Source organism: Rhinoderma darwinii, chromosome 12 (genome assembly GCF_050947455.1).
Source record: "Rhinoderma darwinii isolate aRhiDar2 chromosome 12, aRhiDar2.hap1, whole genome shotgun sequence".
Taxonomy (NCBI): Eukaryota; Metazoa; Chordata; class Amphibia; order Anura; family Rhinodermatidae; genus Rhinoderma; species Rhinoderma darwinii.
This window is the reverse complement of record NC_134698.1, coordinates 32,497,057-32,523,131: the sequence shown is the minus strand read 5'-3', so window position 1 is coordinate 32,523,131 and position 26,075 is coordinate 32,497,057. Positions and strand designations below refer to the sequence as shown.

The window sequence follows — 26,075 nt, the reverse complement described above, 5'->3', positions numbered from 1 at the left end:
ATGCGACATGGCACCGAAAACCATTCCAGCAAAATCTGCGCTACAAAATCCAAATGGCGCTCCCTCACTTCTGTGCCCCGCTGTGAGTCCAAACAACAATTTATTACCAAATATGGGGTATTGCCGTAATCAGGAGAAATTTCTGTACAAATGTTGGGGTGCTTTTTCTCCTTTATTCCTTGTAAAAATTAAAAATGTCTATGTTTCTTCAGAAGAAATGTCAATTTTTATTTTCACAGACTAATTCCAATAAATTAAGCAAAAAACCTGTGGTGTTAAAATGTTCACTATACCACTAGATAAATTCTTTGAGGGGTGTAGTTTCCAAAATGGGGTAATTTTTTGGGGGTTTTCCACTGTTTAGGCACCACAAGACCTCTTCAAACCTGACATGGAGCCTAAAATATATTGTAATAAAAAGGAGGCCTCAAAATCCACTGGGTGCTTCTTTGCTTCTGAGGCCGGTGCTTCAGTCCAGTAGCACACTAGGGCCACATGTGGGATATTTCTAAAAACTGCAGAATCTGGGCAATAAATATTGAGTTGTGTTTCTCATGTAAAACCTTCTGTGTTACAGAATTTTTTTTATTACAAATACATTTCTGCAAAAAAAATTACATTTGTAAATTTCAGCTCTACTTTGCTTTAATTCCTGTGAAACGCCTAAAGGGTTAAAAAACTTTCTTAATGCAGTTTGGAATACTTTGGGGGTGCAGTTTTTAAAATGGGGTGATTTATGGGGAGATTCTAATATAGAAGGCCCTCAAAGCCACTTCAGAACTGAACTGGTCCATCAAAAAATTGGTTTTGGAAATTTCTTGAAAATGTGAGAAATTGTTGCTAAACTTATAAGCCTTGTAACGTCCTGGAAAAATAAAAGGACGTTCAAAAAATTATGCAAACATAAAGTAGACATATGGGAAATGTTGACTAGTAACTATTTTGTGTGGTATTACTAACTATTTTACAAGCAGATACATTTAAATTTAGAAAAATTCTAATTTTTGCACATTTTCTCTAAATTTTGGTGTTTTTCACAAATAAATACTCAATTTATCAACCAAATTTTTTCACTGACGTAAAGTATAATATGTTACGAGAAAACAATCTCAGAATCGCTTGGATAGGTAAAAGCATTCCGGAGCTATTACCACATAAAGTGACACGTCAGATTTGAAAAAATCGGCTGCGTCCACCAGGCCAAAACAGGCTGTGTCCTGAAGGGGTTAAGGGATACCGTTTGAAAACCCATGAATTTAATTTTAGTACATATGCAGATGATATGCTTTTTATTCATTATGCCATTGGTTTCTCTACCAAATCTCATGGATACTCTAACCCGCTTTGGATCATACTCGGGATTAATTGTAAATCCGCTTAAATCCACTGCTATGCAAATTAATATCTCGATAGAGCAGGAGGAATTGTTAAAACTTAATTTTGGATTTCAGTGGAACCATTCCCACATGACTTATTTAAGCAACTACCCTAAAAAATTTGCGTCTGTCAGGAAACTTCTGGAGGAGTGGTCCAGGTACCACATATCCTGGATGGGCAGACTCATTGCAGTTCGAATGACCATTCTACCAAAGCTGCTGTATTTATTTAGGGCCCTTCCTGTTAGGGTTCCGCTTTATGCCATCTCATATATACAGAGAATAATAAATAAATTCATATGGGCGAATAGAGGATCAAGAGTTAGTAAATCCACGTTACATCGCTCCACGGTTAGCATTCTGGACCTGAAATTATATTATTACGCCTCTCAAATCTCGCAGATCGCAGCATGGAACGGTGACCCCAACACAGTAAAATGGGTTCTGTTTGAATCCCTTATCACAGCTCCATCCTCACTTAGGGCACTGATGTGGTCTCCAATTTTAAAAACTCACATTCCTGGCATCGATAATAACATTATCAAACACTCCCTCACACTCTGGTTACATTGTCGGGAAAATTTTTAACTTGTATCATATCCATCCGCTTTACAACCATTATTACTTAATCCTGATTTCCCACCGGGATTGCACCCGGAGGCCTTCCAGTGGTGGACCTCATCGGGTTTCACTTCATTAATTAAATTGTGCAAGGATGGTAAACCCCTTCCTTTTGAGGCCCTACGTCAGGATTCTCAAATCCCACTCCGGGAACATTTTAGATACTTACAAATACACTATCTTCTCTCGGGCTCGGTCTTTCTACCACACGACTCCAGTATAACCTTTTATGAAGTAAACTGTCGAGACTCACCAAGGGGAAAAGGGCTGATTTCAGTCTTGTACTCACAACTCAGAAGCGAAACATACACTGGTCCTACTTCATATATGTTAGCTTGGGAACGGGAGTTGGGAACTATACCTGACTCGATCTCGTGGCAATAAATATATGATAGCACAGCTTAAGTCTCTCAATCGAATAACATTAAAGAAACATCGTATAAAATTTTAACAAGGTGGTACCTTACCCCAGATAGAATAGCGAAATTGTTTCCAGGTAGTTCTGACGCTTGTTTCAGAAACTGTGAGGAAAGGGGCACTATGGCTCATATCTGGTGGTCCTGTCCAGTAGTACAGGCTCATTGGAAACGAATTGAGCGCCTTATTAATTCTAAATTACATTTACAAATCAAGTTATCCCCTTGGTTGGCGTTGCTGAATGCAGAAATTCCTGATGTACCCAAACAAAATAGAAAATTAATCTCGCATATTTTATCAGCAGCCAAATGGACAGTAGCCATTAGCTGGAAATCCCTAACTATCCCATTTCTGAGGACACTGAACAAAATTAAAGAGATACACCAATTTGAGAAATTAATTAGTATTCTGGAAAACAGATTGCCACAATGTGAAGCCCAGTGGCTTGGTTGGTCCTCGTAGAAATCGCTTAGAGCCTTTTGTTAGTGTCTAGGACTCATTTGTCTAGGATAAGAATTAGATTCTTTACTAAGGATAGCTGCACCAAGTTTTGACTGTTTTGGTTTAATTGTTGATTCTTCCTTGCTTGCCTCTACAATCTCAGGCTGGATAACCCAACTTCATCTAGAGACAAACATTAACTGAATTTTACTTCATTGTACACTAGGAAGAGGTTATGTGTTTTTTCCTAACACCGTACTCATAACTATCTTTTACTGTATTGATATATCAATGTCATCATATGGACACATTTTTTTTGATATTTCTGCAACATCTGTTTAGATATTAATCTCTATCACAACGTTTCCTTCTAGGAATGTTATTATAGCTCTTTGAAGCTATATATGCTCCCAATTTGTGGGAATGTTTACAGATTCGTCAGGTCTTTTTTACCAAATAAAGAGATTGAAAAAAAATATCCAAAAATGGCACCTATAAAAACTATAGCTCGTCTCGCAAAATACGAGCCCTCATACAGCTCCGTCGACGAAAAAGTTAAAAAGTTATGGTTCTCACAACTTGGCGACAGAAAAAATACATTCTTTTTACAAAAGTAATTTGATTGTGTAAAACATAAAAAAGTGCTATAAATTAGGTATCGCCGGAATCAGACTGACCCGCAGAATAAAGGTAACATATAATTTATAATGCGTGGTGAACGCTGTATAAAAAAAAACTTTGCCAGAATTGCGTTTTTTTGGCTATCTGGCCTCCCAAAAAATAGGATAAAAGGTGATCAAAAAGTCGGATGTACCCAATAAAAACTACAGCTTGTCCCGCAAAAAAACAGCCCTCATACCACTATGTCTATGAAAAAATAAAATTAGTTAAGGCTCCAATAAGTCAGGAAATAAAAAATATGCAGTTGTGCAGATCAGAGGGGAGCATTTCTTCTGTTTCAAGAGGCGATTTATCAAGGCCCTAAAATTAGGGAACCAGGAAGGGGAGGGCCCAAACATATCTACTACAAGCGAGGGTGCCCGCATTATACCAGGACAACACTTCCCAGCAAAATTCCCCAAACTGCAAAGGTGCGGAGTGTGGACCAAAAGGGGGAGAAGAAAGGACGTCATATATCAGTGCGACACCGGCCTGTGCAGAAAGGATTGCTTCACAGCGTAACACACATCTCTGGATCATTTTATTGTTTTTTACCCTATTATTATACCACCTGACTATGCCCCTGATATACTCTGCCCAGCTTACATGTACCCCCACATTATAAACGGAAACACCAGCAATACTCAAACAAATCTACTACCAAACAAAAACCGCTCTCCAAAAGCCAAATGGCGCTCCCTCCCCTCTGAACCCTACAACGTGCCCAAACAGCAGTTTACTTCCACATATACGGCATCGCCATACCCGCGAGAACCCTTTTAACAATTTTTGGGGTGTCTGTCTCCAGTGGCATAAGCTGGGCACGACATATTTGCCACTGAAATGGCATATCTAGGGAAAAATATAAATTTTTAATTTGCACCATCCGCAGCGCATTCATATATGGAAAAGACCTGTGGGGTGAAAATGCTCACTACACCCCTTAATAAATGCCTTGAGGGGTGTAGTTTCCAAAATGGGTTCACTTTCTTTTTATTATTTCACATCTGAGCCTCTGCAATTGTGAACCAATGCTTTGTAAATTGCCAAATTCAGACTCAATTTTACATGGTGAAAGTGATTAGAATATATTTAAAAGAGAACATTTTGCATAGACTCCATCTTGTATGGTAGGCGTCCATTTTGGATCATTGGAATCTATCTTTTGGCCTGAAGGAGCCATCTTGAGATTAAAGAGGCGATGTCACCACATTATAAAGTGGCCTATATCGTACATGATGTGATCGGCGCTGTAATGTAGATTACAGCAGTGTTTTTTATTTAGAACAAGGATAATTTTTGACGGAGTTATGACCTATATTAGCTTTATGCTAATGAGTTTCCCAATGGACAACTGGGCGTGTTTTACTATATGACAAAGTGGGCGTTGTGTAGAGGAGTGTATGACGCTGACCAATCAGTGACCAATCAAAGTCATACACTTCTCTCCATTCATTTACACTGCACATAGCGATATAGCTATATCGTTATGTGCAGTCACATAAACACACTATAACGCTACTCATGTGTCATGACAATGAATATACATTACCTCCAGCCAGGACGTGATGTGTATTCATTCTCCTGACCACTTCTGTGTGAGTTACAGCATAGCAGGCGTAATCTACATTACAGCGCCGATCACATCACGTACAATATGGGCCACTTATAATGTGGTGACAGAGCCTCTTTAATAAGTAAAAAGTAATATATCAGCAGCTGTCTTGAAGCAATTTTATGTTATGTGTTCTTGAATTGAATGTTTTATTACTCTTGTAAGGAGCAGATCAAATAGCCTTTGTCGAATGGACAATGACATTGTTTACCATGAGGGAGGGGATTCAGCCCTGGAGAAGGGCTCTGTTTAAATGATTTAATCTTATCTGCAGTCTCCATTCTCTAGTGAGATAAGACAAATTAACTCGTAGGAACCTTGAGGGGTCAAGAATTATTATAATGCATTGAAATATTCTCATTGGCTGAATCAGAGTCATTATCATATTGTAGATGATTGGCTGAAATCAAAGACTACACCTTTCCTGTCATTATACTTATATACTTGTTTGGATAAAGACCAGAGAAGGATTTTGAGCATACAAGCATGGTCTCTTGTGTTATCTTTTCTCTCAGATATATATATCTATCAGCTATGATTTGGAAACTGGATAAATCACTGGAGGGCGGGTATCGGTTGACATACCCATTACAAATTTCAGACTAATATATTTTGGCCCATGATTGCGTTAATACATGGTACTCTTTCACTCCTCAGCCTGGTTGAATGTCCAGGCAAAAGATTAGGGTCATATGTAGGGTGTTTCTAAAACCGGGAAACAACACATAATAATTAGAGGGCTGTCTAGTTATGGTGGCACAAGCTGGGCACCACATATTGGCATATCTATGGAAAAAATCAAATTTTCACTCTGCAACATCGAGTGCACACTAATTCTGCAAAACACCTGCGGGGTTAACATGCTCACTACACCCCTAGGTGAATGCATTGAGGGGTGTAATTTCCAAAATGTGGTCACTTCTGGGAGCTTTCCACTGTTTTGGTCCCACAGAAGCCCAGAAACCAATCCAGCTAAATCTGCACTCCAAATGGCGCTCCTTCCCTTCTGAGCCCTGCCGTGTGCTCAAACAGCAGTTTATGACCACATATGGGGTATTGCCACACTTGGGAGAAATTGCTTTGTAAATGTTGGGGTGTTTTTTCTTCTTTATTCCTTGTAAAAATGAAAAAAATTCTATGTAGATTCTTTTTTTCCTTTATTTGTTGAGAAAATAAAAAATTGAGCTAAAGCTACGTCTTATTGAAGAAAAAGGATTGTTTTTATTTTCACTGCCCAATTCTAATAAATTCTATGAAACACCTGTGGGGTCAAAATGCTCACTACACCCCTAAATGAATTCCTCAAGGGGTGTAGTTTCTTAAATGGAGTCACTTTTTGGGCATTTTCATTGTTTTGTCCTCTCAGGGGCTTTGCAAATGCGACATGGCCGCTGCAAACCATTCCTGCTAAATGTGATCTCCAAGAGCCAAATAGCGCCCTTTCCCTTCTAAGCCCTGCCGTGTGTCCAAACAGCCGTTTATTACCACACGTGGGGTATTGTTTTACTCGGGAGAAACTGCTTTACAAATTTTGTGTTGCTTTTTCTCTTTTAGTCTTTGTGGAAATGAGCAAAAAAACTAGCTAAACCTACATTTTGTTTGAAAAACATTTAGATTTTCATTTTCACGGCCTAATTCCAATAATTTCTGAAAAAAACCTGTGGGGTCAAAATGCTCACTATACCCCTAGATAATTTCCTCAATGGGTGTAGTTACCAAAATGGGGTCACTTGTAGGGGGGTTTCCACTGTTTTGTCCCCTGTGGGGCTTTGTAAATGTGACATGGCCTCCGCAAACCATTCCTGCTAAATTTGAGCTCCAAAAGCCAAATAACGCTCTTTCCCTTCTAAGCCCTGCTGTGTGTCCAAACAGCCGTTTATAACTACATGTTGGGTAGTGTTTTACTCAGGAGAAATTGCTTTACAAATTTTGCTTTTTCTCCTTTAGTCCTTGTGGAAATGAGAAAAAAAAAATTCCTAAACCTACATTTTCTTTGAAAAAAATGGAGATTTTAATTTTCACGGCCTACTTCCAATAATTTCTGCAATAAACCTGTAGGGTCAAAATGCTTACTATACCCCTAGATAATTTCCTTGAGGTGTGTAGTTTCTCAAATGGGGTCACTTTTGGGGGATTTCCACTGTTTTGGCACCGCAAGAGCCCTTCAAACTTGACATGGTGCCTAAAATATATTCTAATAAAAATAAGGGCCCAAAATCCACTAGGTGCTCCTTTGCTTCTGAGGCCGGTGCTTCAGTCCAGTAGCACGCTAGGGCCACATCTGGGATATTTCTAAAAACGGCAGAATCTGGGCAATAAATATTCAGTTGCATTTTTCTGGTAAAACTTTCTGTGTTACAAAAAAAATGGATTAAATATGAATTTCTGCAAAAAAAACACGAAATTTGTACATTTCACCTCTACTTTGCATTAATTCCTGTGAAACATCTAAAGGGTTAAGAGACTTTCTAAATGCTGTTTTGAATACTTTGAGTGGTGCAGTTTTTAAAATGAGGTGACCTATTGGGGGTTTCTAATATATAAGGCCCTCAAAGCCACTTCACAACTGAACTGGCCCCTGCAAAAATAGCCTTTTGAAATTTTCTTGAAAATATGAGAAATTGCTGCTAAAGTTCTAAGCCTTGTAGCGTCCTAGAAAAACAAAAGGATGTTCAAAAAACGATGCTAAACTAAAGTAGACATATGGGGATGTTAATTAGCAACAATTTTGTGTGGTATAACTGCCTGTCTTACAAGCAGGTACATTGAAATTGAGAAATACACAAATTTGTGCAATTTTCCGAAAAAATTTGGTGTTTTTCACAATTAAATACTGAACGTATCGAGCAAATTTTGCCAGTAACATAAAGTCCAATGTGTCACGAGAAAACAGTCTCAGAATCGCTTGGGTAGGTGAAAGCATTCTGACGTTATTACCACATAAAGTGAAACATGTCAGATTTGAAAAATGAGGCTCTGTCAGGAAGGTCAAAAGTGGCTAAAGAGGGTAGGGGTTAATAAAAACTATTTACAAAGTTACACTAATCACACAGACTAATCTATAAAAAAAAAAATGCCCTCAAAAGGTGTATATAGCCTTGTTAAGCATGGCTATCCAATAGTAATCCGTTGCTTGATGAAAATGATATGCTTGTCAGCATGTAAGCAACCATGTTTGCCAGTTTGTCCGGGGAACTAGTGGTTTAGTTCTCCGCGCCTCTCTGCAATGGTTGGTCCTGGCCATTGTCATTATCGTGTCTGCCTCGTCCTCTAGCTGTGCCTGTGAAAACTCCATGTACCCCTCCACTACCAACGCCTCCTTATCATCATCCTCCTCCCCTTCCTGCTGCACACGACATCGTCCTTGCGCTTCCCCAACTGCCAAACAGCCTTATTGCATCAGTGTAAGCATTTGTTCCAATATATATTTATCAGGGGGTTGACATTATGTATCACCCATATTTCCTCATATATTGTAAGCTCTTGCGAGCAGGGTCCTCACACCTCGTTTTAATTGTTAATTAGTTTTGTCACTCAGTAATGTCCGATAGCGTGTGTAAATGTTCCCTCTGAATTGTAAAGTCCTGCGTAATATGTTGGTGCTATATAAATAAAAGATTATTATTACTACGATCACATCGTTGATGCCGATGTTGTCCCTGCTCACAAATCTGGTGGCTTCTTAGAAGGGTGTGAGTAGGTGACACATTCGTCCCTGATGATCTGCCACTGCCTGATCTCAAAATAGCACATGCGTTGGTGCATAATATAATTATTGACCACTGCTCGTACAGATGGCCCAGCATTTGCAAGTTGGGATTCCAGCAAGTTGGAACGTCACAGATCAAGAGGTTAAAATGCAGACCGTGCCGTCACTGCATGTCTAGGAGAATATTATTAGCTATATAAAAATCTCTCAAATGCACAGACACTCTCCTGGACAGTCAGCACCTTCTGCAAGCCACAATACGTGTTTAACCCCTTAAAGGGAACCTGTCACCAGCATTTCACCTATTGAACTTTACTTATCCCTCACTGGCCGTTGCTGTCAAAAGTTCATTAACGTTATCCCCTCTCCTAAACTCCTCCTCTGACTGTAAATAACGGTCTGCAAACATTTCGCGCCTTTTATGGTAAGGCTGGGTTCACACGACCTATTTTCAGGCGTAAACGAGGCATATTATGCCTCGATTTACGCCTGAAAATACGGCTCCAATACGTCAGCAAACATCTGCCCATTCATTTGGTCGATATATTCAGTGTTTATTTGTGAAAAATTGCAAAATTTAGAGAAAATTTTGAAAAAATAGCATTTTTCTGAATTTAAATTCATCTGCTTGTAAAACAGATGGTTATACACCCCAAATTAGTTACTAGTTCACATCTCCTATATGTCTACTTTAGATTGGCATTGTTGTTTTTATTTATTTTTTATTTTTCTTGGATGTTACAAGACTTAGAACATAAACAGTAATTTCCCATATTTTTAAGAAAATGTCAAAAGCCTTTTTTTAAAGGTACCTATTCAGTTCTGAAGTGGCTTTGAGGGGCCTATGTATTAGAAACCCCCATAAAACACCCCATTTTAAAAACTAGACCCCTCAAAGTATTTAAAACAGCATTTAGAAAGTTTTTTAACCCTTTAGGAATTTCACAGGAATTAAAGCAAAGTGGAGGTGAAATTTGCAAATGTCATTTTTCTTGCTCAATTTCAATTTTATTCCATATTTTTTTCTGTAACACAGAAGGTTTTACCAGAGAAATACTACTAAATATGTATTGTCCAGATTCTGCAGTTTTTAGAAATGTCCCACATGTATCTCTAGTGTGCTCGTGGACTAAACTACAAGCCCCAGAAACAAAGAAGCACCTAGTGCATTTTGGGGCCTCTTTTTTATTAGAATATATTTTAGGCAGCATGCCGGGTTTGAAGAGGTGTTGAGGTGCCAAAACAGTAGGAATCCCCCAAAAGTGACCCCATTTTGGAAACTACACCCCTCAAGGAATTCATGTATGATTGTTGTTACCATTTTGACCACACAGTTTTTTCACAGCACGTATCTGAATAGGGCTGTGAAATTAAAAAAATTAATTTTTTTCCAATAAGATGTAATTTTTGATCAAAATTTCTTATTTTCACAGGGAACAAAATACCCCATTTTGTTGCCCAATTTCTCCTGAGTGCGGCAATACCCCATTTGTGGTGATAAACTGTGGTTTGGGCCCATGGGAGGGCTCAGAAGGAAAGGACCACCATTTGGCCTACTGGAGCTTTTCTGGTGCTAAGTCATGTATGCAGAAGCCCCTGAGGTACCAGTACAGTTGAAAACCCAGAGAAGTGACCCAATTTTAAAAACTACATCCATTAAAACATTCATCTAGAGGTGTAGTGAGCATTTTCAACCCACAGGTATTGTGTTAAAGATAATGCGCAGCCGATGGTGCAGTGTGAGATTTGCAATTTTCTATATATCTATGCCATTTCAGTGTCCAATATATTGTGCCCAGCATGTGCCACCGGAGATATACACCCCATAAACTGTAATGTGGGTTCTCCTGGGTACGGCAATACCCTACATGTGGCTGTTATATGCTGCCTGGGAACACAGCAGGGCTCATAAAGGAAAGATGAGGGGGATAAGCTGTGCGGAGTGCGTCAGGGTAGATGAAAAATCTAAGGGATCTATGATAAATTTTAAAACACTTTCATACAGAGCCCTGGTTTTTCGGGACACGTGTCACATTGATATATTGTGTCCTCCCTTATCCCCCTCTTATAGCAGACTTTGCACCTCTTTTGACTTTTTCCCTTCTTGCCAGTTTGGGGAACTTTTTCTGGAAAGTGTTGCCCTGGTACGATGCGTGTGGCCTTGCTTCCAGAAGTACTGGGTGCCCCCCCTTCTTGGTCCCTAAAGATTAGTTTCTTGATGTGCACGGCCAGCTTCTTATACAACACCGCATGGCGCTGTAGGGCTTCAGGACTTGATCTGACAAGTCCACCCCTCCCATGTACCTATCGTAGTCCAGGATGCAGTCTGGTTTGGGGGTCTCTGTACTGGTACCTCGTACAGGTATGTGGGTACTGGTGTGGCCATGTATTGTTGTCAATACAAGGACATCTCTCTTGTCCTTGTACTTGACACACAATATGTTGCTGCTAGATTGTGCCCTGCTCTCACCCCTTCTTGTTTGCCCAAGCAGAGTCTTAGGGAGGCCTCTCAGATTTCTTATAGCAGTGCCACATGCCGCAGGACTTCTGGAAGCGAGGCAGTTGAAGAGTGGGACGCTGGTATAAAAATTGTAACCCTGGTCCAGCAGTGGGTGCACCAAATCCCACACAATTTTTGCATTAACTCCCAGTAAGGGGGGGGCATTCTGGGGGCTGAATACTGCTGTCCTTCCCTTCATATATCCTAAATTTGTAGGTATACCCTGATGCACTCTCGCACAGCTTATACATCTTCACGCCATACCTTGCCCTCTTACTCGGCAGGTACTGACGAAATTGAAGCCTCCCTTTAAAATGTACCAAGGACTCATCAATAGAAATACACTTCTCGGGGTTGTATGCTTGGGAAAACCGGGTACTGAAACGGTCTAATAGGGGTCTCCGTTTATACAAACGGTCAAAACTGGGGTCATCTCGGGGTGGGCGCTGCTCATTATCAGTATAATGTAAGAAACTAAGTATTGCCTAATTGATTTTTTTTAGGTTCCAGTTCAGAAGTTGCTTTGAGGGGCCTATATATTAGACACCCCTATGAAACACCCCATTTTAGAAACTAGACCCCTCAAAGTATTCACAACAGCATTTAGAAAGTTTAGGAACCCTTTAGGTGTTTCACAGGAATTTAGAGCAGAGTAGAGGTGAAATGTAAATTATTTTTTTTTTGTCAGAAAATCCTTTTTATGCCATTTTTTTCTAGAACACAGAAGGTTTTACGCAACGCAACTCAATATTTATTGCCCAGATTCTGCAGTTTTGAGAAATATCCCACATGTGGCCCTAGTCCGCTAATAGACTGAAGCACCGGCCTCCGAAGCATAGGAGCACCTAGTGGATTTTGAGGCCTCCTTTTTTTTAGGCACCATGTCTGGTTTGAAGAGGTCTTGTGGTGCCAAAACAGTGGTAACCCCCAAAAAGTGACCCCATTTTGGAAACTAGACCCCTTGAGGAATTCATTGCAGTTTTCATGGGGGGCATGCGACTTTTTGATCCATTTTTATTCTATTTTTAAGTGGCGTGGTGACAAAAAAACAGCAATTCTACTATTGTTTTTTTATTCAATTTTTTTTTACAGCATTCACCGTGCGCTATAAATGACACATTCACTTTATTCTGCGCGGCGATACGATTACGGCGATACCAGATGTTTATAGTTTTTTTTTATGTCTTATGGCGTTTGCACAATAAAATAAATTTTGTAAAAAATCATTTACTTTTTGTGTTACCTTATTCTAAGAGCCAGAACTTTTTTATTTTTCCATCAATAAAGCTACGTACTGTAGTTTCGATCAGGACCATTTTTAGGTACATGCAACTTTTTGATCTCATTTTATTCCATTTTTTGGGAGGTGAAGTGACCAAACAATTGTGATTCTGGTACGGTTTATTATTATTTTCTTTTACGGCGTTCACTGGGCGGGATAAATAACGATACGGACGTGGCGATACCAATTATGTATAGTTTGTTTGTTTGTTTATATATATTTATTAATAATAAAGGACTGATAAGGGAATAAGGGGGATTTTTTACTTTGATCACTTTTAAAACTTTTATACTTTCTTATTTTTACACATCTTTTTGTAACTTTTTTTTTTACTTTATTACTTTGTCCCACTAGGGGACTTGAGGGCAGGAGGCCCTGATCACTATTCTAATACACTGCACTACATGCGTAGTGCAGTGTATTAGAGCTGTCAGCAAGCATAGTGGGTCCTGACTTTGTCAGGACCCACTAGGCTTCCGTCGATGGCATAGCCGGACGCCATTGTTAGGCGTCCGATTCCCATAGCCACCATCGCCAGCCGCTATCGTGTAGCAGGCCTGCGATGGTAGCTTAACCCCTAAAAAGCCGCGATCCCTATTGAACGCGGTTTTCAAGTGGTTAATCAGCGGGGACACAGCGACCGGTCCCCGCTGTAGGAGCTGCGGCAACTGCTGTACGAGACAGCAGCTGTCACAGCTCCTGTATGTGTCGGGAGTACGACCGAAATGGCCGTTACTCCCGTGAAGTACTATTCCGTCATGGAGTGCGAACGGGGCGGTTTCCATAACGGAATAGTACGTCACTGAGCGTTAAGTGGTTAAAAAACTTTACATCACCAAATTTATGACATGCGCTATGCAAGGAACATATGTTATATTCCACAAATGCAGTGCAGCCACAATGTTCCTACCATTGTCGCTAACTACGTTGCCCAGTTGTATTGGCAGGGAGACATCCAACGGGAAATTTGCTGCTCAATGCACAACACCAGTTGATCGGCTGTGTGGCTTCTCTCGCTCAAGCTCATCAGGTGTAAGTCAGCATGGCAGTGCTTCAGCCTACATATATGAAAGAAGTGAGGTGGAGTGGAAGCAACGCTATGCCCTGCTGGGGATGGGAAGATCTTCATTGAGGACGTGCATACGACCTGCATAACCATAGAGGGGTCACTAGCACCTGGCCTCATCGTCGCTACTGCCACGCTAAACATTGACCCAATGGACTTGTGAAAGACATGTATTGTCCCTGGATGCAATTGCTGCTCCACATGTTGGTCGTGGCACATCGACATTCCAAGGAGCGGGCCACATTTTCTGCCATGAGAGTACACAAGGAAGGGTCAGCTTTCTTTGAAAAATAATGGCGGCTACATATTCATTAAGGCTGAGAGGATGTCATTAGTTGCCTAAAGGCAGTGGAATCCATTACTGTAAGTGGTACGGCTGGGCTGACATCAACTTGTCCTGGCGGGAGTTTAGTTGGCAAACAAGAGGATTACTGGGCGCGTATTGTTGTTTCCTACTCAGACATTCCATTAAAGATGACTGACGATGGAGCTGAGGTGGACTAGGAGAAGCAGTAGAAAATGTTGTTGACGGTGATCATGACAACAACGACAGAGTACTACTTGTGAATGTGGCCTGGCTACTAGAATGACAACGGGGAGGACGACAGTCTTGCTCACATTAGTGGAAAGCAGGTGATGCCACTTTATGCGCTGATGGAGAGCCGTAGTTCCTACATTTGTGTCTGAACGGAAACAGCTTTTTCTCTGCCTGCAGAGCTTGCACACTGCGATGGTTTTGTCGGCCAGCGATTTAGAGAAGCATTTCTACACGGGAAATGCCCGCAATCACAACCACCGCACAAGGTCTAACTGCTTTTGAGACTACACCAGCAGAAGCAGCGGCATCACCTGCTTCAGAGCTGACCACAGTAGAAGCAGATCTGCCCCTGGCTGGTTTTGATTTCTTGGCCGTACATCAGCTCCGCTCCTTATCACTGCAACCACCATTCTCCTCTGATGCAAACATCTCCTCGTCACCCTGATCCGGTTCCCAAGTCCTGTTCAACACACAATCATCATGATCATCAGCATCCCACCACTTTTCTCACACTGTGATATGTCATGGGCTCTTTACCCCCCTCATGATTCCCACCTCTATATTTGCCCCAAGTTCCACTACCACCACGGCTATCAGCTCCCCCTACTACCACCATGGCTACAATTGCCACCACCACCAACACAGCTAAGCATTTCAGTCATGTCCTCCTCCTCATCGCAGTCCAAACGCTGTCTGTTTTTACACAAATCATCAACAAGAACATTATCTTAAATATCTTTCAAAGCACTCGAGGTGCTGTACTTTTAGACGCCGCCCCACTAGGGGTCACTGAGGACAGACATGACGAAAATAAAACACTTCTATTGGGTCACAAATTAATAGGAAAGGAGGAGGAGGAAGAAAAGTATGAGGAATGCGCTGAACATTGGCTCAAAGTCACGGTGTCAGAGGTAACATTATCCTGCTGTGACTGAGATGATGAGTAAGCCATCTAGTACACAGTGTCATCTGCTTCCGCCGCAATATTACATCTACCGGAATCGATGGACAACTGTGGCCTGCTACTACTGCCTGGACGACTGGTGCCGACAGTGCTGCTGCTATTTTTTCTACAGCCAACCACATTCTTACTGGCGGATGACGTGGCACAGATGTTTCCTCTTTCATTCCATTCAGAAGTCACAAAGTCTATCTACTAAAAGTGCATTATATTGTTGCTGTTTTTATTGTTGGCTAGGTTTGACTCGCAGCAATAGCTGTCTATCTAACATACTGACTCCTATCTGTCCCCAAAATCCATGTCTCAATCAAATTATTGTAAATCTATTAATTCTTTTCTCCTCACTATCAAAGACACTCACTGACACTAATTCACTATCTCTCACTCTCTGTCGGACGTCCTCTCTCTCCCCCAAAAAAGTAGCAGCATTTCCTGGTTGGGCTTTCTATAGTGGCTCACACCTTTACCCCTCATAATTGTCTATGCTAGAGGGGAGGGCTGCCTGCAAGACATTATGGGGAATCCCGCCGGGCCACTGCCAGGTCATGTGATCCTTCTTCTCAGTCTTCTTCTGATCTGTAAAATGGCAGAGACCATTTTAAATGATTTGCGAACTCGTTAAGAGTTCAATTTGTATAGAATCGATTCGATCATCTCTACTTATACTGTATTATTACACTCAAGAAAGGCATCCAGTGCCCCTTTTGAACTCTTTTTATTAAATTCACCATAACAACCTGGTGGATGCCTTTCTGTACTGTGGTCCACCCATTCCATTTATTTGGTTGCTCACCTTTGAACCTTCTCAAGCTCTACTATGTCTTTCTTGTGCACTGGTAGAGATTTATAAAGTTGTAGAACAATGTTCTCATCATGTGATTCTAGGCCCTTTTTGCTCATATTTGCTTTAAATTTTACTGTGCAATCCCTTTACAAGGTCATTAATAAATGCAATAAATGCAACAAACAGAATGGGGCCCAATACTGACTATTGTGGAACCCCCACTAGTAACGGTGACCCAATCTGTGTATGTACCATTAATAACCATTTTGTATTATTGAGCCTTAAAACAGAAATAAATTGAGGCATGAAGTATATTAAAACGTAGCATAATTCTTCATTATACAGCAAATACATTTTATTTATGTGAACCCAGAAAAATTCCCAATAAGAAGTTTAACTTTTCAGAAATATTTCATACTGACCGGAGGTTGCAGAAGACTGTTCCACAATACCAACTTTTACCACCTATAAAAACAGATTAACAAAAATCCTTAAAAAGGGGTTTTCCTAGCTTATGAACATCACAGAAAATGACCTGTGTCTGAATGCTTACCAGATGATGCCACTATAGCTCAGAAGTAGTTATTGTTCATTTTTATTGGGTTGCCCAGCTCTGTGCAGCACGGTTTTCATTTTGCTAGGACTTGCTGTGGGTGGGATTACCATGAAAAGGACTACAGTAATGACACCTCTTAAAGACCTTGCCTATATTTAAAGCTGTCCTCACGCCCCTCTATCCTAGGTGTGAGATTGTGCTGTAATTACTCACAGTCTGCTGCTTGAGACACTGCTCTGCTGCTAGACTCTGTACTATCTGCTGCCCAGTATGTAAAACACCATCCCTCCAGAGACAGGGATGGAGGGGGAGAGCAGTGGAGATAAGAGGAATGTGATGTCTGATGTCCTGTGCTACAGGGAGGGTGGAGATAACCATGTGTTCAGTGTACAGAACGTTACACAAGCATAAGATAAACACCAGGAGAATAGTCATAGAGGCATTTCAGCTACAGACAGAACATTAGTAAGTAACTAATCTTACTGCAGTTGCAACAGCTGCACATCATTTTTTTAAAGACGGTAAAAAAAAACTTTAAAGTTAGGGTCCGCACGTAGCATAAATGCTGAGGATATTCTGAGCGAATTAGTGCTCGGAAAATCTGCAGCGGGTTACAGTACCAGCCAGATTTAAACAAATTTCATCTACATGCTGTAGAAACCGCTGGCAGATTACCGGCTGGTTTTTCCACTACGTGTGGACCTGGCCTGAGCCTACATTCAATTAATATGTAATGTGTGGTGTACTGCTGTAGAGATTGTTAAAGCAAAATAGTCCGCCATCACTCATCTTCAGGTTTTCAGACTAAAATTATCTTGAAAGATGAAGAGCAAACATGTTTTGGTCTGAAGACGCATTACTTCCAGCATAACTGCTCTGCTCCGTATAAACCGTATGTAGTAATTAGGGATGCACGATGCATCAAAACTGTTTCGATACTGTGCATCCCCAAACGATTCGATACCGTTATTTCATGTATTTCGATACTAAGCTGTGCGGCCGCACAGATAAGTATAGTAACACATATATGTATGAGAGCGGGGCTGCGGTTGTGTTATACAGCCATTGCCGTGCTCCTGAGTCCTGACAATTGCGTGGCATCAGGATGATGCGATGCGGCCGGCGCTGCAGTAATGAGCGGCGGAACTGAAGACAGAACATGGTGGGCGCCCTGCAAAACACCCCCATGTTCTGTCTTCAGTGTCAGCACCGCTGCTCATTAGTGCAGCACAGCCACGCTCTATAACCGCGGAGATCAGAGAAACCTTTCATCTCCGCCGTTATTCTCCTGAATGCTGCGATCAAAGTTGACTGCAGCATTCAGGGGAAAATGAGAATCCCTGTGACGCGACTGAGGGAAACACCATATATAGCCAGACAGCCCATGGTCCACTGAAGGACTCCAGGGCCGTCTTACCATATTTCCTATTAGGGCATACTTCGGTATGTCCTAACAACTGCGTACACAGGCTAATGTACTGGAATATAGATTTATGCCAGTACATTAAAGTTTAAAAACAAAGTAATGTTAAATAAAAAAAATTACACATATGCCTTTCTTACTATAAACATTAAAATAAGTCTCAATACATAAAATATACACACATTCAGTATTGGTGCGGCCGTAATAAACTGCACAACAATTCTTTTGCGTCATATATGATGTGTACGCTGTAAAAAAATTACATAAAAACTGCTTTCTTTCACTTATTGTGGGGCACGAGGTGTGATGAATTTAATCTCCATGTGCCTCACATTAATAGTAATTAACCCCATCATGTACCTCACACATTAACCCATTATGACTGAGAAACATGATGGGTTTAAAGGGAATGTGTCGCAAATTAAACCTTTTTTTTTAAGTGTCGTTACTTATTTCTATTATATTTTTTAAGTTTTTTACTGTATTTTTTTTTTCTTTTCCGTATGGTGGAAAGTATTAAAAATTAAATAATAATTTGACATGTTTTCCAATGTTGGCCACCAGGGGGAGCACTTCCCAGAATTACAGCAAGGTGAATAAGGCAAAGCAACCTGACTCACAGCTGCTGTAAATGTGGGAGGGAACCTCACCCCCCCTCTCACAAGCCAGGAAAAGGTGTCTTCAAATTTCTAAGCAATGTCCGGCAGCCATATTGGGTGTGATTCTGCAGCTGGAAGAAGATATAGGACACACCAAAAGGCTAAGTGTATGTTCACACGCTCACTAAACAGCTCCCGATTTTCAGCCATTTTTTAATCAAACTCGCGTTTTTTAACGGCCGTTTTTGGAGCTGTTTTTCTATCAAGTCAATGAAAAACGGCTCCAAAAACGTCCCAAGAAGTGATGTGCACTTCATTTTGGTCGGGCGTCTTTTTACGTGCCGTTTTTGGAAAACTACCACGTAAAAACTGCCCTGTCGGAACAGAACGCCGTATTTCCCATTGAAACCAATGGCCAGATGCTTGTAGGCGTTCTGCTTCTGATTTTTCAGCTGAAAACATTGTGTGTGAACATACCCTTAGGGTACGTGCACACACTAACTGCATTTACGTCTGAAATGACGGAGCTGTTTTCAGGAGAAAACAGCTCCGTCATTTCAGACGGAATTGCTCGTACTCGCGTTTTGCGAGGCGTCAATTACGGCCGTAATTTGGAGCTGTTCTTCATTGAATTCAATGAAAAACGGCTCAAATTAGGTCCCAAGAAGTGTGCTGCACTTCTTTGCCAAGGCTGTTATTTTATGCGCCGTCTTTTGACACCGACGCATAAAATTACAGTTCGTCGGCACAGTACGTCGGCAAACCCATTCAAATGAATGGGCAGATGTTTGCCGACGTATTGGAGCCGTCTTTTTAGGCGTAAATCAAGGCGTAAAATTGTGTGAACCCAGCCTTAGAATGATGAAAGTGAAGTGAATGACTTTTCAGTTGACCGGTTCACACGGCGTGTATTTGACTTTTTTTTTTTTGCACATTTTACGTGCAAAAAAACACCTAAAAAACCGCTTGATTACACTTGATTTTGATCATGTCATGTGTGGTATTACAGCTCTGTCCTATTCACTTCAATGGAGGTGAACTGCAATACCAGACAAAACCTGAGGACAGGTGCGGCGCTGTGTCTCCAATCCTGACACCCCTTCTGTCCTGAGATGAACCGACGGGGGAGGCGGGTGTCAGAGCCACCCACCGCCATCACTGCAGACAGAACCACACAACTACGGCATGAGGGCAGGGCTTGTCCTGAGTGCACTGTCTCTTGTTATGGACAGATTTATAGTCACATGAACCCCGTCTGATGAATCGGTAACCTAGGTCCGATCACATGACAGAGGGGGGTCACCAAAAACCCTGTGCACCCTCAGCCCGTCCATCCAGACCTTTCCTGGTTATATCTGCGTCTGGGAAAGCTGGGTGACCACCATTACCTCGACTACTGGAGTGTTTAGGGATGTGACTAATGAACCTCTCACACTCCAGTGGGAGGGGTAATGGTGGTCATCCAGCTTTTCCAGACCCCTGAACGGTAAATCTCTCTAGTTGTGCTGAGACTGTTTGGGGATGTGACTAATGAACGTCTCAGTCTCAGCACAATTAGAGAGATTTATCGTTCAGGGGTCTGGGAAAGCTGGGTGACCACCATTACCCCTCCTACTGGAGTGTGTTTGGGGATGTGACTAATGAACCTCTCACTCCAGTAGGAGGGGTAATGGTGGTCACCCAGCTTTCCCAGACCCCTGAACGATAAATCTCTCTAATTGTGCTGAGACTAAGAGGTTCATTAGTCACATTCCCAAACAGTCTCAGCACAACTAGAGATTTATCGTTGAGGGCTTTCCCAGTACAGTTGCATCATGTGTCATTCACACAAGGGGGGGGGGGGGGCGTTAGGGGGGGGCGTCGGGTGGGGGGGCCCGTCAGGGGGTCACGAGAGCGGCGGTCTGTGAGATAGAGAGTGAGACATGCAGAGACACACATCTTACCTGCAGTGCAGCTGGTCTTCAAGATGGCGCCTGCTCTCTCCCTGCAAACAGCTGCTCTGCTCTGTGTGACTCTGACCTGCGTCTGCACAGCACAGAGCCAGAGAGCAAAGTCAATGGAACGGCTCCCGTTCATTGACTCCTATGCCCTGTAGCTGCCGTATTCCATCTCTGTATGTGTCGTTAATCGACACATACAGAGATGAAAAACAAAATGGCAGCCCCCATAGTGAAGTAAAAGTTAGAAAAAGTAAAAAAGTAAAAAACAAACACACAAATAAATAAAATGTATTTTAATAACATACTAAAAGCAATATTATATAAAAAAAAAAAAATTTGCGACACCCGTCCTTTAATTACTATTAATGTGAGGCACATGGAGGTTAAATTCATCATCACACCACGCGCCTCAAATCAGAAAATGGAAGAATTTTTTTTTTTATTACTGTTGGCAAATTATCGTTTTGGTATCGAAATCGCAATACTACACAAAGTATTGGTATTGAAGTCCAAAGCGTAATTACAATCCTCCTTGTACATCTAATCATTAGCCTGTAGCATCACTAGCATTGAGGGATTGCAGCACACCTCTTTTACATGATTGAAACCCTGTCATGGGTCAGTTCCGTCCAAGGCGGCCAATGAAAGGGTTACATGTTTATAAAGTGTGCCATCATGGCAGAAGAAAGGTGAAAGTTACACAAGGAATGAAAAGAATCATATTAAATAAAGAATCAGGGTGCCTGTACAACTAGTGGTAGTGTGCCGCCCAGTCAAAAAACTAAATTGCAGTGGTATTCAAGACAAAAACTGCATTGAATAACCACAGAATGTATGGGCTATTAAGGGCAACTAGATATTCAATTACAACAAGAACTCAGAAGAGGTTCTACCCAAAGATTAAGAAACCCGCCAGGTGAGGAGGACAGATGAGAAGACAGAAAGGGATGGGAGTATCCAAGTTGCTGCCGCAGAGCGCTGAGGAACACTACACAAAGATTGTATAGCATTATATAAGATGTAGCAGCTTCAACAGGTAAACGGGTTACTAGGCTTTATAACCAACATATATACCATAAGTAATTCCAAGTATACTTACACCTACAAAAGGTATGAACTTCTGTGAAGAATCCTCATCAGGACTAGAAGGAAAAAAAAAAATCTAAATCAAAACATGATAAACAATCATATATATAAAAAAATAAAAATAAATGTTTTGTTTAAAGAGCAATTCTACCCCGACATAACATTTATACAACATGATCTGTCTATAAAGCGGTTCAGAGAGGGCAGGATAAATGTTACCCACACTGGAGTATCACCCCAAGTCCCCCTAGTAACGACTCTCAGATGCGGCTGTCACTTTTCCTAGAAGTCTCCAACCGTTGTTGAACTACAACCCCCACCAATGCCGTAACACATGAAGGTTGCAGACCAGTGCCTTAGCCCAAGCAGAGCTCTTACTAGGTTTCATGTATAAACACATCTTGGATGGAATTGCTTTTTAAGATAACATGCACCAGACATCTTCTTGAAATTCTTCACAAGGCTCCAATATCTAGCTCATATTCAAGTTCTGTATTAGCCTAAATTTGCTTTAAAAAAACTCCATGTTGTTAACTTTACCTTTAGCGTGCTTAAAGAGGCTCTGTCACCACATTATAAGTGCCCTATCTCCTAAATAATCTGATTGGCGCTGTAGTGTAGATAACAGCAGTGGTTTTTATTTTGAAAAACGATCATTTTTGAGCAAGTTATGAGCCAGTTTAGATTTATGCTAATGACTCTCAATGGACAACTGGGCAAGTTTTTACTTTTTACCAACTGGGCGTTGTACGGAGGAGTGTATGAGGCTGACCAATCAGTGACTAATCAGTGTCCTGCACTTCTCATTGTTCCAGCCCAGCATGATCCACAGCACAGTGTGATTGTGCAGTGAAAGAAGTAAACACACCCAGTTGCTTAACCCGTTAGTGACCGGCCCATCGTGTTTCTACGTCGGTCACTAACGGGCCTTATTCCGATGCCATAGACATTTTACGTCGCGGCATCGGAATAAGTAAACAGAGCAGGGAGCTGTCAAATCTCCCTGCTCTCAGCTGCTAGAGGCAGCTGAGGGCTGGGGGCGTCCCTGCTCTGCCGGGTGAGATCGATATTAGTATCGATCTCACCCGTTTAACCCCTCAGATGCGGTGCTCAATAGCGAGCACCGCATCTGAGTGGTTTTGGAGAGAGGGAGGGAGCTCCCTCTCATCCCACCGACACCAGGCGATAAGATCGCCGAGTGTCAGTGTCTCCAATGGCAGCGGGGGCCTAATAAAGGCCCCCAGGTCTGCCTGTAATGAATGCCTGCTAGATCATGCCGGAGGCATAACCTAGCAGATGCCTGTCCGTTTTAAACGGACAGGCATAATACACTGCAATACAGAAGTATTGCAGTGTATTATAATAACGATCGCAGAATCGCATATTAAAGTCCCCTAGTGGGACTAGTAAAAAAGTAAAAAAAAAAGTTTAATAAAGTTAATAAAAAAAAAATGTGAAAAAAAAATGAAAAACACACTTATTCCCCTTACAAACGGCATTACTATTAAAAAAACAAAGTAAAGTAAGAAAGTTACACATATTTGGTATCGCCGCGTCCGTAACGACCCCGACTATAAAGCTATTACATTACTTAACCCGCACGGTGAACGCCGTAAAAAATTAAATAAAAAACGACAGAAAAATTGCTGTTTTCTGTGAATCCTGACTTTAAAAAAATGTGATTAAAAAGTGATCAAAAAGTCGCATCTACTCCAAAATGGTACCAATAAAAACTACAAGTCGTCCCGAAAAAAAAAAAGCCCTCATACAACCGCATCGGCGAAAAAATAAAAACGTTACGGCTCTTCAAATATGGAGACACAAAAACAAATAATTTAGAAAAAAAAGCGTTTTTACTGTGTAAAAGTAGTAAAACCTACAAAAACTATACAAATTTGGTATCGTTGCAATCGTAACAACCCGCTGAATAAACTTATTGTGTTATTTATACCACACGGTAAACGGCATAGATTTAGGACGCAAAAAAGAGTGGCGAAATTTCAGATTTTTTTCTATTCCCCCCCCAAAAAGTTAATAAAAGTTAATCAATAAATAATATGTACCTCAAAATGGTGCTATTAAAAAATACAACTTGTCCCGCAAAAAACAAGACCTTATACAGCTATGTCGACGCAAAAATAAAAAGGTTATAGCTCTTGGAATGCGACGATGGAAAAACATAAAAAATAGCTTGGTCATTAAGCTCTAAAATAGGCTGGTCATTAAGGGGTTAAAACACAATACACGCCCAGTTGGAAATAAGAGAAAACACGCCCAGTTGTCCATTAGAAAGGCTCATTTGCATAAATATAAAATTGCTCATAACTTGGCCAAAAATGATTGTTTTTCAAAAAAAACAAAACGTTACTGTTATCTACATTGCAGCGCCGATCACATGCAATAGGAGATAGATTTGATAATCTGGTGTCCAACATTGCATCCACACAGCATCAGTACAGACAGAAGTGTTCCCAGAACCGGGACGTTGTTCATGTACTCATCCATATAGTGCAAACATTTTTTGGCCACTAATAACCAGAATGTTAGTAGTGATAGTTTCCATTTTTAGCATAGTGAAGGAAAGCTCTCTGACCCACTTTATTGCCTGTTCACTGCTTACAATAGTGAAATTCATCTACAAAGTAAGGCAGGCAGCTTTGGAAGTTTAAAGAGTATCCCTCGCCTGACAGGGATGATCATTATTGGAGGGCTGATGGAGATAAAGTGGGTGTATAGCACCCACTAGATGGCCCCCTGAACCCTTAAGATTCCCACCATCATATGCAAATTTGAGAGTCCAAGCAAGTGGAAGGAAACGTCATGCGAGCCATATTGGCTAGTAAATAGAGCAGAGAGGGCTCATGTTGTGACACATGCAATCTGATCTGGATGTCATGGGTAAAATTGGCCATACATATTAGATGAAAGTTGGCTAAACCTGCCAACTTCAGCAGGACTGCGCAATTATCTAAGATGTATGGGGCAGTCCAACAGTCCACTGACAGCACATGTCCGGGAGAAGAAGGATCAGGCATATTTGGTTTCAACATGCCCGACGATTTGTTCGCAGGGAAGATAAATATGTCATAGCTTAAATAAACATGCACACTGTTTTTGGAGATGTCGTAGGAGATAGATATTTACTCGTTTGTCTAACAACTATTCAATGTTTATGGCCAGCTATAACTTCTTCCATGCCTTCCTCTTTTATTGTCCATCGGTTATTAAGAAGACGTGGCAGACGGAAGAGAGTGAGACATGACTGCAGCAGGTTTGATCCCTTTCATGACATCCTAATATAGCAGCTTTGTTGCGGTAATATCACAATTTTAGGATTTAGTGCAGCATAAAGCAAAGCGGTCTTGCGAAAATGAGGCAAAACAATTGTGGCATGTGGCCTCACCCAAAGACCAGTCTTCACAGCGACATATCGCATGCAATGTGTTGCGCTGAAATTCTGTACGAGAATTAGGGCATAAACTCACATGCAATATGATGTCCACAATTTTAGATAGTTGGGGTAGGATCCTCAATTGGATTTCTGCGATAAATTTGCAAAAAATCCAACAGTGTTTGTTTTTTTGCAATCGCAAAATCCCAGATGCATGTCATCGCATGTTCACATATAGCATCATGCAACTCCAAAGAGTTACATTGCATGCGATTTCAAAATGCAATTTACCACGCACGCGCAATTATCATGCGCGTTTAAAAGCCATGGAGTCTCAGCCTAAGGGTATGTTCACACGGTCTATTTTCGGCCGTTTTTCGTGCTGTAAACTATAATTATTAGGCATAACTTGGCTACCAAACATTTCCCAATGTGTCACTCTACAATAAGGAGCTTGGAGGGAGGAAGCCGAGGAGCATTCAGCAGGTAACAGTCTAGCCATTTCTGGAGACAGAGGCGAGCAGGTAGTAGTTTATTTATTCAACAAGATACAAATGATTTGGAAACAGCAAATCAAACAATGCGGTCACGTTCATACACCAAGCTGTAGCCCATTCCTTACACCCTCAAAAAAAGATCTGAACATCCAAGCAAAAGTATGACAAAGATACGTAATGCAGCCAGTCAATAAACTTTCCAGCTATAGTCGCCATTTCTGCCCCAACATTCCCCTCTCGGCTGCACCACTCACAAATAAATGCTGCTTGCAAGGTTATTTGCACATTAGATAGAGGAATATTTTGTATCTTGAACAGCTCAAGTTATTTCTTAGATCTGCTAGCAATTAAAATATAATTAAATCCTATTTTATATTTGCAAACGCACATTAAAGGGCAACTCCATTCACATATGAAAAATCTCCCGCCCATTCAGACCCATAATTTTGTGTCATGCCAATGGTTAAATGGACTTGAAAAGTGAGGACCACTTTTCTTGGCCAGAAATATAATAAATGCAGTTTCAGCTCTCCTTAAAGGTATGTCTCATCAGGAGAACCGCTGTCCATCATAAAACATCATAGAGGAAAGTCTCAAGCTTGGGCCACTAACA

The 26,075-nt window shown here is 41.2% G+C and overlaps 1 protein-coding gene across 9 annotated transcripts in view; it reads right to left on the bottom strand.

The window, feature by feature from the left end:
• The window catches only part of LOC142664948 (phosphofurin acidic cluster sorting protein 2-like), a 244,598-nt gene that overhangs the window by 34,589 nt on the left and 183,934 nt on the right, over nt 1-26,075 (bottom strand). For all 9 annotated transcript variants that reach the window (XM_075844413.1, XM_075844414.1, XM_075844412.1 and 6 more), the window contains 2 exons: nt 21,588-21,630; nt 16,393-16,435 (listed from right to left, as the gene is read on the bottom strand). In XM_075844413.1, the coding sequence (XP_075700528.1) occupies nt 16,393-16,435; nt 21,588-21,630 (86 nt within the window). The remainder of the gene's footprint in view (nt 1-16,392; nt 16,436-21,587; nt 21,631-26,075) is intronic.